General features: G+C 37.3%; 1 protein-coding gene across 1 annotated transcript in view; it reads right to left on the bottom strand.

Annotated features, from left to right (window-relative positions):
• The window catches only part of LOC142865679 (uncharacterized), a 172,970-nt gene extending 160,034 nt beyond the window's left edge, over positions 1-12,936 (bottom strand). Inside the window, 1 exon segment of the mRNA XM_075998862.1 lies at positions 12,817-12,936. Coding sequence (XP_075854977.1) covers positions 12,817-12,936 — 120 coding nt within the window.
• Positions 12,937-13,725: the final 789 nt, after the last annotated feature.

Genomic DNA, 13,725 nt, shown 5'->3' with positions numbered 1-13,725 from the left:
ACAAGGAAAACAGAAAGAGAAATTCCTCTTTGGAACCTCCTCTAATGCACCCTGAGGAACCTCAGACCTTGGATTCAGAATTCAGAGCTTCAGATTTAGGTCTCTAGAGAGGCATAGATTCAGTAGCACTCACTGTACATTTCCTGACATTTGGGAAAGAAGGCAAGATAGAAATGGAGTTTATGTGTCCAACCCAGTGCACATTATCTTGTTCCAGTTTGTGTCTGGGCCCCATGGTCTCTGAATCCATTTCAATTCTAAAGATGTGAGATTTGTTTAGAGAAAGGGTAGAACTACTTATTATCCTATGAGAGTGTGTTCACAGGAATCTGGTCGAAGTATGCTCTGGAGGGACAGTAGACACTAAAGAGGCCTAGAGAACTTACTGTGTGCATATGTGGGGACAGTGAAACTCTGTGCTGCAGAATTGCAGGTTACAGAGTGGAAGCTCAAGAAGGAATCTAGTGTTCAAAGCCCTTCTAATTTAGAAGTGGTGGGCACATTTTATGTTTATGTTGCATTTTTGATTATGGGAAGTGTTCAGGAAATATTAAAACTCAAGAGTCTCCAAATAAGAAAACCTCTCCACAAAGTTAAAAGAGAATCGAAATAAATCCCTTTTATTACTCAATTAAAGCAGAATATGATGTGCACACTGCCAATTCACTGAGAGATTTCAAAGGCACACAGAAAGTCTTTACTTTATATAACTAAGCAAATTGCATGTATGTACAATTGTATGTATGTACAAAATGTATGTAACTAATTTTTACATACATGTTATCTGGATAAATAATAATTAGCTTTGAAGAAAGAAGAAAGAAGACTTGGCAGCCCTATTTGTCATAAAGAGTGCCTCATAAACTTACTTGGTAATTAGTGAGACTGTATATTTTTGGTAATTGGTTAAATTCAAATAAAAAAACAAGCTTCTGAAGTCAATGCTGGAGGAGATAATATTGCAACTTAAAGCTAGGTGCTCACTGAATTTAGGATCCCATCTTCACATAGAAATTGTGGGATAGGGAACTATTTTCCTTGATATTTCATTTCAAAGAGATGTTTCTCAGTTTCAGAAAAAGCATTTCTTAAAAAAAAAAAACCTTTTTAAAAATATTTCAAAAGGATCTACAAATCTTAGGCAGATAGTATCTCTGGTACTTCTCAGGACAATGGTGCCCTGTTTTGGTGCTGTTTCCAGCAATTGCTCCACCTGGGGAGATGGATAAGGCTGCCATTCCATTTTGGTGCTGCTCCACCCTTAATTCTACCCTGAGCCACTTCTACACCTGAGGAAGGAGGGAATGCTTTATCAATCTAGCTTTTTCCCAGCCAAGGCATAATAAGATTCGCAAAGTGACCTAGGGTATCCTAAGGGTAATTAATATCTCATTACCCTTAATCTGTATTGCTGTTCACCCTCCCCAATGGGCTTTATTAGAGGAAGCTGCTATAGTTTGATGAAACTTTGAAGACACCTGTTGATTATTTAATAAGCACCTACACCTCTGAAGATACAAATTCTGATGAAATAAAATTAATGAGCAGGTTACAATTTTAAAGTAAAAAAAAAATAAAAACCACCCAAGAGCCAGTCAATTCATGAGTGGATTATTAATATTTGGCATGTTTACAGTGAAATATTACTCAATTTTAAGAAAGGACAGTAAGCTAGCACTGCTTATATTTTCCTGAATTGAGTGAACCCATTATCCGAAGTGAAGTGACACAAGATCAGAAGAATGGGCTCCACATGTACTTGCCATCAAATTGGTACTTACTGATTAACAGTACAGTGCTCAGATGGTGGTGGTGTTCCCCAAGGATTCAGGGCTTGGGTGGTAGACATCAAAGTAAAAAACACCACGGGTACCCCCTTAATTTACTGAAATACAAATAAATTTGGCTGACCTAATTTATATTCACAGCAACAATATGTAAGTGTTTCCTTTTCCCCACATCCTTACAAGCACTTAGCATTCATTATATTGAGAACAGGCCTTCTCACAGTTGTGAGGTAATAGCACACTGTGGCTTTAACTTTCATTTCCATGATGATTAGATAGGTTGAACATTTTGACATATAGCTGTGAAACATTCATTTCTGTATTTTGAGAAATGTCATTAGTTTTATCACATCTTTCCCAAAGTATGCCTAGATAAAATCATCACACTGTGTCCAACATGTACATATACAATTATTTCTCAAATAAAAACAAAAATATAGCAAAATAAATAACAATGACCAAATAAGATGATTGCACAGGAATAAGAAATGGATATTTGATATAGTACACAAATAAGCCACATTCCAAATATATTATATTGGAGTACAAATACAGAAATGAATAAAAGGAAGAAAATGACCAATTTACATATCAACTTTCAAGATAGGATGATTTCTTTTTGTCTATTATCTGTTCTTCAAAATATCTGGCTTTATAGTTCAATGCATATGAATATGTCTCTCTACATATGGTAAATCCCACCATTTCAATGTATATGTTTCATTGTTTTAGATTTGGATTTTCAGTGGACAGTTAAATATAGCATAGTTCCTATTTTCTGAGAACTCTTCTGGGGGTTCCAAGACATCCCCATTTGTCAGATTGTAGATGAGAGGGTTAAGTATTGGAATTACGATGATGTAGATGACAGAGACCACTTTTTCTGCCCAGGGGAATGAGACTTTTGTAGAAGATACTTGCTAATGGAAGCCACATAGAATAGAGACTCCAGGGGCATGTGAGAGAAGTAAGTAGCCAGGGTATCCATGTGCCCCAGGCTTGAGAGTGTCACCAGTTGAGTGGACAGTATATATACATAGGAGGCCGTAATAGCTAAGATAGGAGGGAAGAGAAAAATAACACCATGGATAAAAAGACCCTTATATAGAGGGAAGTGTCAGCAGAGACTTGTTTAAATACAGCTGGGATCTCAGAAACTAAATGATAACCTTCCGTGGAGGTGAATTAATGGAAAGTCAGAGGATAGAGCACATAGATCAATGCATTGAGCACTGTCCTCAGCGAAGATGGAAGCACCAGGAGAACATGGGGAATGTGGTTGGGTTAGCACAATGGGTAACAGATGGCCATGTAGCAGTCCTAAGCCAGGATGGACAGTGTCTGACACTCTGCTGCCAACAGGGTGATGTGGAGGAAGAGATGAATGCCTCAGTCAGTGAGAGAGATGGGATGATCCCTAGAGAGAAAGTTGAGGGCCATTTGAGAAACAAACATAGACTTAGAGAACTGGCACATGAGGGATGGCTTGCTGATCAGAAAATATATAGGGCAGTGGACAGGTGGGTTGGGCCGAATGAGTGTGAGCTTGGTGAGTTGTGGCTCAAGTGGAATGAGCTGGGTGGAGAGTAGAAGGAAATGAGCTGAGGTCAGTAGAGAACGGGGGTCCCTACTGTTTATCTAAAACTTGGGGGCATGCAACCCTAATTCATGCATATGAGAGTCTTTATTATTATCTGTATATTAGCAAAGCATCATCACTACATTTAAAGGTAAAAGTAAACATCAATACAAGTTCTAGTATTCTTTCAATTTACCCCAATGTATCATTTGCCTAAGGGACATTAAGTGAGAGTTTTTCTTTCCTTATAAAGTCTGAAAGTTGCCAGAAGAGATTAATTAAATTGAATGAATGGACCAAATTTTAGCCACTCAGCATATAGCAAAGCTTCTTCACAGCAAAAAGCTCCTGTAAGCAGTGCAAAAACTTCTATAACCATGTCATTTGGAAAGAAGCTGTATAGCATACTTCTAAGTACGACTTTGGGCAAATCAAGCTCCTCTACTTGTTGTATATAACTTTGAGCAATTTATTTATGCTTACTGACTCTCAGTTTTTTCGTTTGTAAAATGGGAATTGGACTTAATTTTTTTCCTGAAATTTGTGACTGTGGGCTCCTAGAGAAAACCAGGTATGTTATAAGTAAAGAAAACACACTACATTTTATCTCTGTATTCAGGCATATATGGACTGTTATTAATTAGGCACAGGAGGAGTTGGAGAAGGAGTTCAGGAAGAGAAAAAAACAATGTTTGCATAGGTAAAGTGGTAGAAAATGGCATGGTGTAATTAGAAATTCAATTTATTTGTAAATGGTGAGAGAGCATGGGACATGTGTAGGATGCTTCAGCAGTGGCTGGTGCATAGTAGATACTTAAACATTTATGAAAATAACACAGGTGGAATGATGAAGGAGAGCATGGAAGGAAACTATCAGGAATTAGAGTTCAATACTAAGGAGATTTATATATTGATTCTGATAGCTCAGAAACTGTGGGGGCTCTGAAGAATTTTGTAGAGGGATTGATGTGATAAAACTGGCCTTTTATCATCCCTCTAGCTAGTAGAGGTGTATGGGTGGGATTGCAGGGGCCAACTTTCAGGGGGAAAGCATAGTTGGGAACCCATCAGACCAATCAAGGTGGCAGTGACTAGGGCTCTGCTGAGGCTTTGGCATTGATGAAGGAGAGAGATAGTTTCAGGTACTATTAGAGGTGAGATGAAGTGCACAATGGTATTTTTTACTCAGGTAGGAACATATGAATCAGGTAAGAGAAATATTAAGGAATCAATGAGACTTAAGCCTACTTACCACTTCTACAGGAGCATCAACTATAATCAACAGCCACAGATGAAAACGGACAGCCGAGTATTGACTTTAGCCAACAGCCATGATGTGAAGGTGCACAGCTGAGGTAGACTTAGGCAACAACCAAAAGCTTTTACTTTTACAGCTTTTATCTCTGTAGTTGCAGTGTGTATGTTCAGCAAATAAGTTACTACAAATCTGTGACCTTTTAACAAGTCCTTACTATGAGTTGTTATAGTTATTTTCCTAAAGCTGCCTATAATGTAAAGCAAGCTTTCAGTGCTTTAACGCTTTCCTCATCACACAAGAGCAAAACGGATTTGTCATCAATGTACAGCACAAACTATCGGGCAGAATATGAGTGTTGGCAGAGGGCAAGTTTTAACGGCCAGTAAGCACAGTACCGAAGTGGTTAAGAATATCAAGTGAAGGATATGCCTTAATAATGACTCTTGGGCTTTCAAATTCATAGGATGAATGATTTTGGTGTCTTCTGCTGAGACAAGATGATCTGAAGTACCACAGAGGGTGTGAAAGAAGGAACACAGTGGAAAGCCTAGCTTTCCACCTGCTAAGTGTGAGTATGTGTTACCCAGGGAAGGCAACCATCTCTGGGCTGTGGATTGTCATGTGGACCTGAAGCTGCATTTTAGCACTTGTAGCATTTAGGGGAAGCTGATATGACAGGACTAGATAAAACTGCCCAAGGAGTGTGTACAGTGAAGTGTGCAGGGTAAGGTTATTTTATCAGGGAACAACACAGGCCTAGAACCTACTACCTGTGAACTTTCAAAGGTCTAAAACAAAATCAGAAGTCTGATGTAAAACCTCTAGCTTGTTAAAAACAAGCCAAAATACAAACAAAATCAAAACATGAAAACCTTGCAAAATATAATTATTTGCAAAGAAATATTATCAAAAGCCTTTCTTCTTTTTTCACACAACAATATTATTGAATCACATTGTGGATTAATTTTCATATAGCCAATACGTGTAATGTAATATGGAATGAGAACCCTTCAAAATTAATTTTTTGAAGTCTATGAAAGAGTTTTGGGTGTGCAAAAAGGCGTCTTCTCTGTCACTGGCACCTGCAACCCCCATCCCTCAGACCCTGACTCCTCTTTCCTGGGGTGTCCTCCCAACTCTTGCCCATTGTACCAATCACCATATCTCTCACTTTCGAAGGGGGCTTCTGTAATGCTGAGTATATTCTTTCTGTGTTAGTAGCTCCTTGTGGTATGTTTCCCACAAGATTTAGTTCTTTTTAATTTTTCTTTTTATTTCAGTATATTACAGGGGTAAAAATGTTTAGGTTATGTATAGGGCCTTTGCTCCACAAGCATCAGAGCTTCAAGTGTGTCCATCCCCAAGACGGTGAGCACTGCAACCATTAGGTGTGTATGTACCCATTCACTCCTCCACCCTCTCCTCCTCCCTAGATGGGATCAATTTACTTCTGATGAATATCATCTTAGATCACCTTCTCCCTCTGGTTGCCATGGTGGCCTTGCTACTGCTTGATCCAGTTCAGGGCTCTCTCAGTACTCTCTGGCAGTTGGCCCTGTCCAGGGTCTTCTGTTGGATCCATATAAAATCACAGATGTGCTACTCCCCTACTGGGGAAGATCTCACTCAGGTAACCCATTTTCCTGTCTGCATCCCTTCCACCTTCTTCCCACCTGTCAGGATCTTATTTCATTCCCCACCCTCTTCTTGCTCCACTCACATGCCCTGGCTTCTGAGGACCTGCCTTGTTACTAGAACTGTCTCTGAATACTGCCAGGAAAGGGCTTGCAGTCTAGGGCAAACCCACAAGGAAATGGACATATTAGAACTCATCTTAGATATCTATTTTCAAAAAAAGTCTTGGAAGAGTTCTAAAACTTCTCCCATTTTTAAGCAGATACTTAGAATCAAAACCCTCTAGGACTATCTGACAAAAAGCAAAAATGAAAACAAAAATGGGGGTTCATGACTGAGAAAACATTCTGGGCAATGTAGCCAATATCACCAATGTGATAATATAGACAGAATAACCCTCTCCTATTCTAAATCACTTGGTGTCTATATAGGTAATTTAAAATTTGAAATTGTGGTAAAACACACCCAATATAATATTTGCCATCTTACACATTGTTAGGTATGCAGTACAGTGGTGTTAAGTGTATTCACACTATGTGAAAGAAATTTCCAGAACTTTTTTACATCCAGAAAACATAGCTCCATTTCTCCATTCTTCCAGTCTCTGGCACTACCATTTAACTTTTTCTTTGTATGAATTTGATTCTTCTAGATACTTTGTATAATATAGTTTATTTATTTATTTATTTTTCTTATATTATTGTTTTATTTATTTATTTTTTTATTTTATTTCAGCATATTATGGGGGAACAGATTTTAAGGTTTCAATAAATGCCCTCCCCCCCACAAGTCTGAGTTCCCAGCATGACCATCCCCCAGTTGGTGCACATCTCACTCCTTATGTATATACATACCTGCCCCCCTCCCACCTGCCCAATACCCTATTACTGTAGTACCTATGTGTCCACTTAGGTGCTACTCAGTTAATACCAGTTTGCTGGAGAATATATCTGGTGCTTGTTTTTCCATTCTTGGGATACTTCACTTAGTAGTATGGGTTTCAGCTCTAACCAGGAAAATATAAGATGTGCTATATCACCGTTGTTCCTTAGAACAGAATAGTACTCCATGGTATACATATACCACATTTTATTAATCCATTCTTGGATTGATGGGCACTTGGGCTGTTTCCACAGCCTTGCAATTATGAATTGTGCTGCCATAAACATTCGAGTGGAGGTGTCTTTTTTGTAGAGTGTCATTGGACCATTTGGGTAGATGCCCAGCAATGGGATTGCTGGATCAAATGGTAGATTCACTTATATCATTTTAAGGTATCTTCATATTGCTTTCCACAGAGGTTGAACTAGTTTGCAGTCCCACCAGCAGTGTAGGAGTGTTCCTCTCTCTCCGCATCCACGCCAACATTTGTTATTTGGAGACTTTTTGATAAAGGCCATTCTCACTGGAGTTAAGTGATATCTCATTGTAGTTTTGATTTGCATTTCCCTGATGATTAGAGATGATGAGCATTTTTTCATATGTTTGTTGGCCATTCTTCTGTCTTCTATAGAAAAGTTTCTGTTCAAGTCCTTTGCCCATTTTTAATTGGCTTATTTGATTTTTTCTTGCTGATTTTCATGAGTTCTAAGTATATTCTAGTTATCAGCCCTTTATCGGATATGTAGGATGCAAAAATTTTCTCCCATTCTGTAGGTTGTCTGTTTACTTTCATGACTATTTCTTTGGCTGTGCAGAAGCTTTGTAGTTTGATCATGTCCCATTTATTTATTTTTGTTGCTGCTTTGATTGCCTTTGGGGACTTCTTCGTAAACTCTTTGCCTAGGCCGATGTCTAGGAGAGTGTTTCCAACATTTTCCTCTAGAATTCTAATAGTTTCATACCTTAGGTTTAAGTCTGTTATCCAGCATGAGTTGATTTTTGTGAGAGGTGAAAGGTGTGGGTCCTGTTTTAGCCTTCTACAAGTGGCTATCCAGTTTTCCCAGCACCATTTATTGAAAAGGGATTCTTTTCCCCAGCGTATGTTTTTGTCTGCTTTGTCAAAGATTAGATGGCTATATGAGGATGGTTTTATATCAGGATTCTCAGAGCTGTTCCACTGGTCAATATTCCTATTTTTGTGCCAATACCAGATTGTTTTAATTACTACAGGTTTGTAGTATAGTTTGATATCTGGCATATTAATACCTCCCATTTTGTTTTTGTTGCCTAGAATTGCTCTTGATATTCGGGGTCTTCTTTGGTAAAATTATTTTTTCTATATCTGTGAAGAATGCTGATGGGATTTTAATAGGTATTGCATTGAATCTGTAGATCAGTTTGGGTAGTATAGACATTTTAATGATGTTGAGTCTGCCGATCCACGAGCATGGAATGGATTTCCATCTGTTTACATCCTCTGCTATTTCCTTCCTCAGTGTTTCATAGTTCTCCCTGTAGAGGTCTTTTACCTCCTTGGTTAAGTATACTCCTAGGTACTTTAATTTCTTTGTTGCTATTGTTATATAGTTTATTTTTAAAAAAGAAAAAGAAAACAAAATATCTCCAGCAGAGGGAATAAAGCCACCCCTGGTTTTAGTAAGTATGAAAACACTGACTTTAAAGGCTGTGATTTTCCCCATTGTATATTTTATTCATTCAATTATTCATTAATTCAGTAAGGAAGGCATGTGTTCCACAATGTCACTAGGACTGAAAAACATAGTGTTGAACATACGAGTTCTCTAGACATTTCTGCAGTTTTCAGAGTCCAGCAAGCTATTCAAAATTTCTCTCTTATTACCTCTTGCTTTTTGACTTGGAAGGCTTCCTCCCTCCCATTTTTACCATCTGTCTGGAGAACATATACTAAATATTTATAGTCAGCTGCATGTCATCTTTTACAATATTTTTCAGGTTCTATGGCCCATGGTTTTATGTTAATTTGATATGCTCTACCTGAAATCTATGGGTACTTTCCTAAATGTATTTTTTATATCTAAGTTACTTAAAATCAACAGGTATACCTAATCAATCTCTGCTTTGCTAATGCCTGACACAGTATGGAGATGTGTGTGTTGGGTAAATGCTTGCTGGCTGTGTGTGTGACAAGTCAGCACTGTAATTTTATTCTTCTACTTATATCATTACAGAAACCATTGCATCACTCAGAAACACAAAGAGATTTCATCACATGCTGGCTGAGTTAGATCAGAAACTCATGTCTGAGTTTCTTTACATAGGGAGGACTACAGAGACCAATCAATTCAAGGCTGGTTTATTGAAAATATCAACAACCTGGATAAACCTCTAGCTAGATTAATCTAGGGGATAATAGAAAAAAAGAGAAAATGCAAATGACCAATATAATGAATAAAGATGGAACATCACTAAAAATCATACAGATTTCAATTTATTATAAGGAAATAGTCCTAACAATCTCATCAATAGATTTGACAGCTTAAGACAAACGGATAAATTCCATAAAGATATAAATTTTTAGAAATCATAAAACAAGAAATAGAAAAGGTACATAGCCTTCTATGCTGTTTAAAAATCAAATTTGACAGTAAAAACATTTTCTAGAGTATAGCACTCTGGGTTCAAATGACCTTATTAGTTCACCTATTAAAAAATACAGGAGTCCCCCTTTCTCCTTGGGAGATATATTTTAAGACTCTCAGTGCATGATTGAATTCACAGATATATACAAAACCCAGTGTATACTTTGAATTTTTTCTATATGTACATAGTTTTTATATATATATTTTTTGAGACAGAGTCTCACTTTGTTGCCCAGGCTAGAGTGAGTGCCATGGTATCAGCTTAGCTCACAGCAACCTCAATCTCCTGGACTCAAGCGATCCTTCTGCCTCAGTCTCCCAAGTAGCTGGGACTACAGGCATGTGACACCATGCCCAGATAATTTTTTTTCTATATATATTAGTTGGCCAACTAATTTCTTTCAATTTATAGTAGACACAGGGTCTCCCTCTTGCTCAGGGTGGTTTTGAACTCCTGACCTTGAGCAATCCTCCTGCCTCCACCTTCCAGAGTGCTAGGATTACAGGCGTGAGCCACCGCACCCGGCCTATAAATGTTAATTTATAAGTCATACACAGTAAGAGATTAACAGTAATTAATGTTAAAATAGAGCAATTAAAACAATATACTAACATTATTACTCTCATGTTCTGTGTTCATTATTAAGTAAAATAAGTGTTACTTGAAAACACAAACTGTGGTACCATGATAGTCAATCTGATATCTGAGACAGCAAGTCAGGGCTAATAAAAAATGTGGCAGATACAGTGTGGACAGGCTGGACAAAGGGATGATTCACATCCCCAATGGAATAGAGTATAGGGGAGAGTTGAGGCACAGCTCTGAGGAGATCAGTTGCTTTTCTCCATCAAGCCTGTTCCCTTAGATAGGAGTAGCCACAGAGGATAAAAAAATTGATAGGAAATAGAATAAAAGAATATTCAGAGACTAAGGTACAGTTTATAGTTTTATATAAAAACATCACATAAAACAGTGAGCTTACTTAAGAGACTGGACATATCCCCATGAATGTCTAGCAATATAGTTAGATTTACATAGGTTTTTATAATCAAAGATATCAAATATCAGTTTTCAGGGTAACATGTTAAATATCAAGGAATGCAGTTACATGGGAGACATGAAGTGGGTTGGGGTCAAAATTCTTCTCAAAGGGTTTCAATTCTATATAGGTGAACAAATAGGTACAAAGTCTTTCAAGGGCTAAGTTCTAAGAGGTAGTCATCAATTAACAAAGGTATAACAAAAGAGGTATAGTGACCCTATATTTTTTTGATCTAGTTGTTGTGGACTGAAAGGTAGACAGTCAGGGGAGAACAGGGAACAGATCTCTATAAACAGGTTGTTTAGAACACAGAGGCATGTCTCTGGCCAAAGGGCACTCATTGTCTCTGGGTCCCATCCTGTGAGTCATATTGGCACTGCCTTGTATTTTAAGGAAACAGGGAAGCTCACAGGTATTGAGATACCAGGAATCCTTTCTGGAAAAAATCCCTACTGGAGCCATGAGAGCCCTCCCTTGATAGCAGCTTCTGATAAGTGAACTATTGAGTTCACACATTCCTTCAGGGCTAAACCCTGCTAACCCCTGTTTCTGTCTTTAATATAGTAACATAGGGTGATACAATAAAATAATGGTCTTATTAGATACATCTCATTAATTCCTCAATCATATTTTTTCCAACATATTCCCCCTTTTTATTTTTATTAGAAATGAGTTGATTCAGTTGTATGTCAATGATGGTGATGTGTCGATCCTCTGACTGCTGTTTTTTTTTTTTTGGAGTTTTTTTCAGTTTATAAATAAGCACAAGTAAATGAGTAAAATAATGTTAAAAGTTATTATGGTGGACTTTTTATAGATTTTAAGTTGAGAAAGTGGATCATCTGACTAATAATATCAAACTTGGAGGGAAAATTTAGTTTGTGACTGGCTGTAATGCTACACAGACCATGGTGGCAGATGCAGTGACAGCAATAATCCCCAAAGTACCTGCTATTAATAGACCAATAAATCTTTTTGTACATTTAAGACTGTGGGTAAGTAGTTTATTGAAAACAAACATTCCTGGGGTTTCCTGCCAAATTCTATGCATTTCAACAGGTAATCACAGCCCTATTCTGCCTTTCAGAACACTATAAAGTGTTTCTTTATGAGGATTGAATTTTATGGAATAATAAATACAGGAAAAATAAGAACAGTTGTTACAAGTCACTAAGATGGAAGGTTCATCATAGATAGCATGTCCAATCATGAATAAGTAAGGCAATTTAACACAAGGTTGAATATAATGAGTAGAGTTTAGGTACAAATTCCACTCTCGGCTTCTGTCTATATCTAATGTGCTTGTGGTAATCCAGGCCTGCAAGGGGTGTAAAGCAGCTGATAATTTCCACAGTTGCTGATGAATAAGGCCATCTAAACTATGAGGAGCTGAGTGCTCATACCATAATTGAGCCATGTAATATGACTTTCAAAGTTAGTGTGTTTTACAGACATCGAGGTGGCGGGTTTGTTCCAATGAAGATTTTAACTTTGTAAGATGAGGCAGGATACCCATTGGGACTCCAGTATAATACATAACCACAAGAAGGTGACCCAGTAAGAATGTGTCCCATGTGACTTTTACAATTTTTCCATTGTACTCAGGTTTTAGGGTCAGAAATTACTACCTCCTTACAGATGGGTACATCTATAGGTGCAAATTTAGTATGTCCAGAAGCATAAAAAAAGGAGACAGTTAAAAGAAATAACCAGGCTTTAGTTTTATCACTGGTAGAGTTGCAGGTGACTAGCTAGATTTGAGTAGCAGGTTTTAAACAATGAATACCTTTACCAATACATATGGGAGGGCCTTCTGTTTCGACTTCATATTTATTAATTATAGTGTCCTCCTCATTGAGTTTCATTGGATCATAATAATCATAAGGAACTGGAAGCCAATTAGAATAATTACCAACTACTTAGAAATGACAGCCCAATTGACAATTTTATTTAAAGGTATAATGGGAATATAGTCTGAGTAATGATAAGTCTGGTTATCAGACATTCTTACCACCATGCTCACTATGTAGATCATGGCAAGAAAGAGTTTTACAGATGTTACAGGTACAGACATTGACTTCAGCATTCTGTATTCTTCTTCATAGGTCCTCTTCAGCTGTCCCCATGTCATGATCGGCAAGGTTGACATGGCCTCAAGCTCTCTAGTTAAATTTTTTTTCACGAAATTAAAAAAATTCTAAACTTCTCATCAGAACTTTTAAAGTACTGTGTGACCTGGCCAGGGGTGAGAACACCAGTGAGAATATTGTAGCCCAAGCACAGGTGGAAAGAAGAATGGCATAGATACAGTTGTAGCAGGGAATGCAGATAAAAATAATGGCAAAAAACTGGAGATAATTATGAAAATGAAAGCAGAATTTCCACTTTTAAATCCCGAGAGTTGGTTGTTCTGCAGGTCCCTTCAGTCCTCATACAAAATCAGTGACTTTTTTTTACCCTGGACATATTCAATCTCTTCTCTGGAGCCACAAGCTCACTCCCACGTAAATATTGACTGATAATTATAAAGCGTGTATTACATGTCTAACACTGTCCTGTACTTATTTCTTCTATTTAAATATAAAAACAACTCCATAATTTATATATCCTTCTTAGTGTTTACCTGAACAAAGTAGCCTGCTAAAGTGAATAAATCGATTAGTTCGATGACCAAAAGTAAAAGAAACCGTAACCAAAAAGAGCTTTCAGTATGCTTCCCAAATTAGAATAAAAATATAGAATGTAATAAGTAAAATGAAATTACTACACTGTGGAAATACATCTTCAGGTAATTTTATGAGCACCGTTAAGTTTTATAACAATCCTTGTTGTAAGTGCAGATCAGGTCATATAAACAATACTTAATGAACTTTGAAATAATAAAATAACATAGTAGGTCTAGCATGAGTAATAAGCATGT

Source organism: Microcebus murinus, chromosome 31 (genome assembly GCF_040939455.1).
Source record: "Microcebus murinus isolate Inina chromosome 31, M.murinus_Inina_mat1.0, whole genome shotgun sequence".
Lineage (NCBI taxonomy): Eukaryota > Metazoa > Chordata > Mammalia > Primates > Cheirogaleidae > Microcebus > Microcebus murinus.
This window is presented reverse-complemented; position numbering and strand designations above follow the sequence as displayed.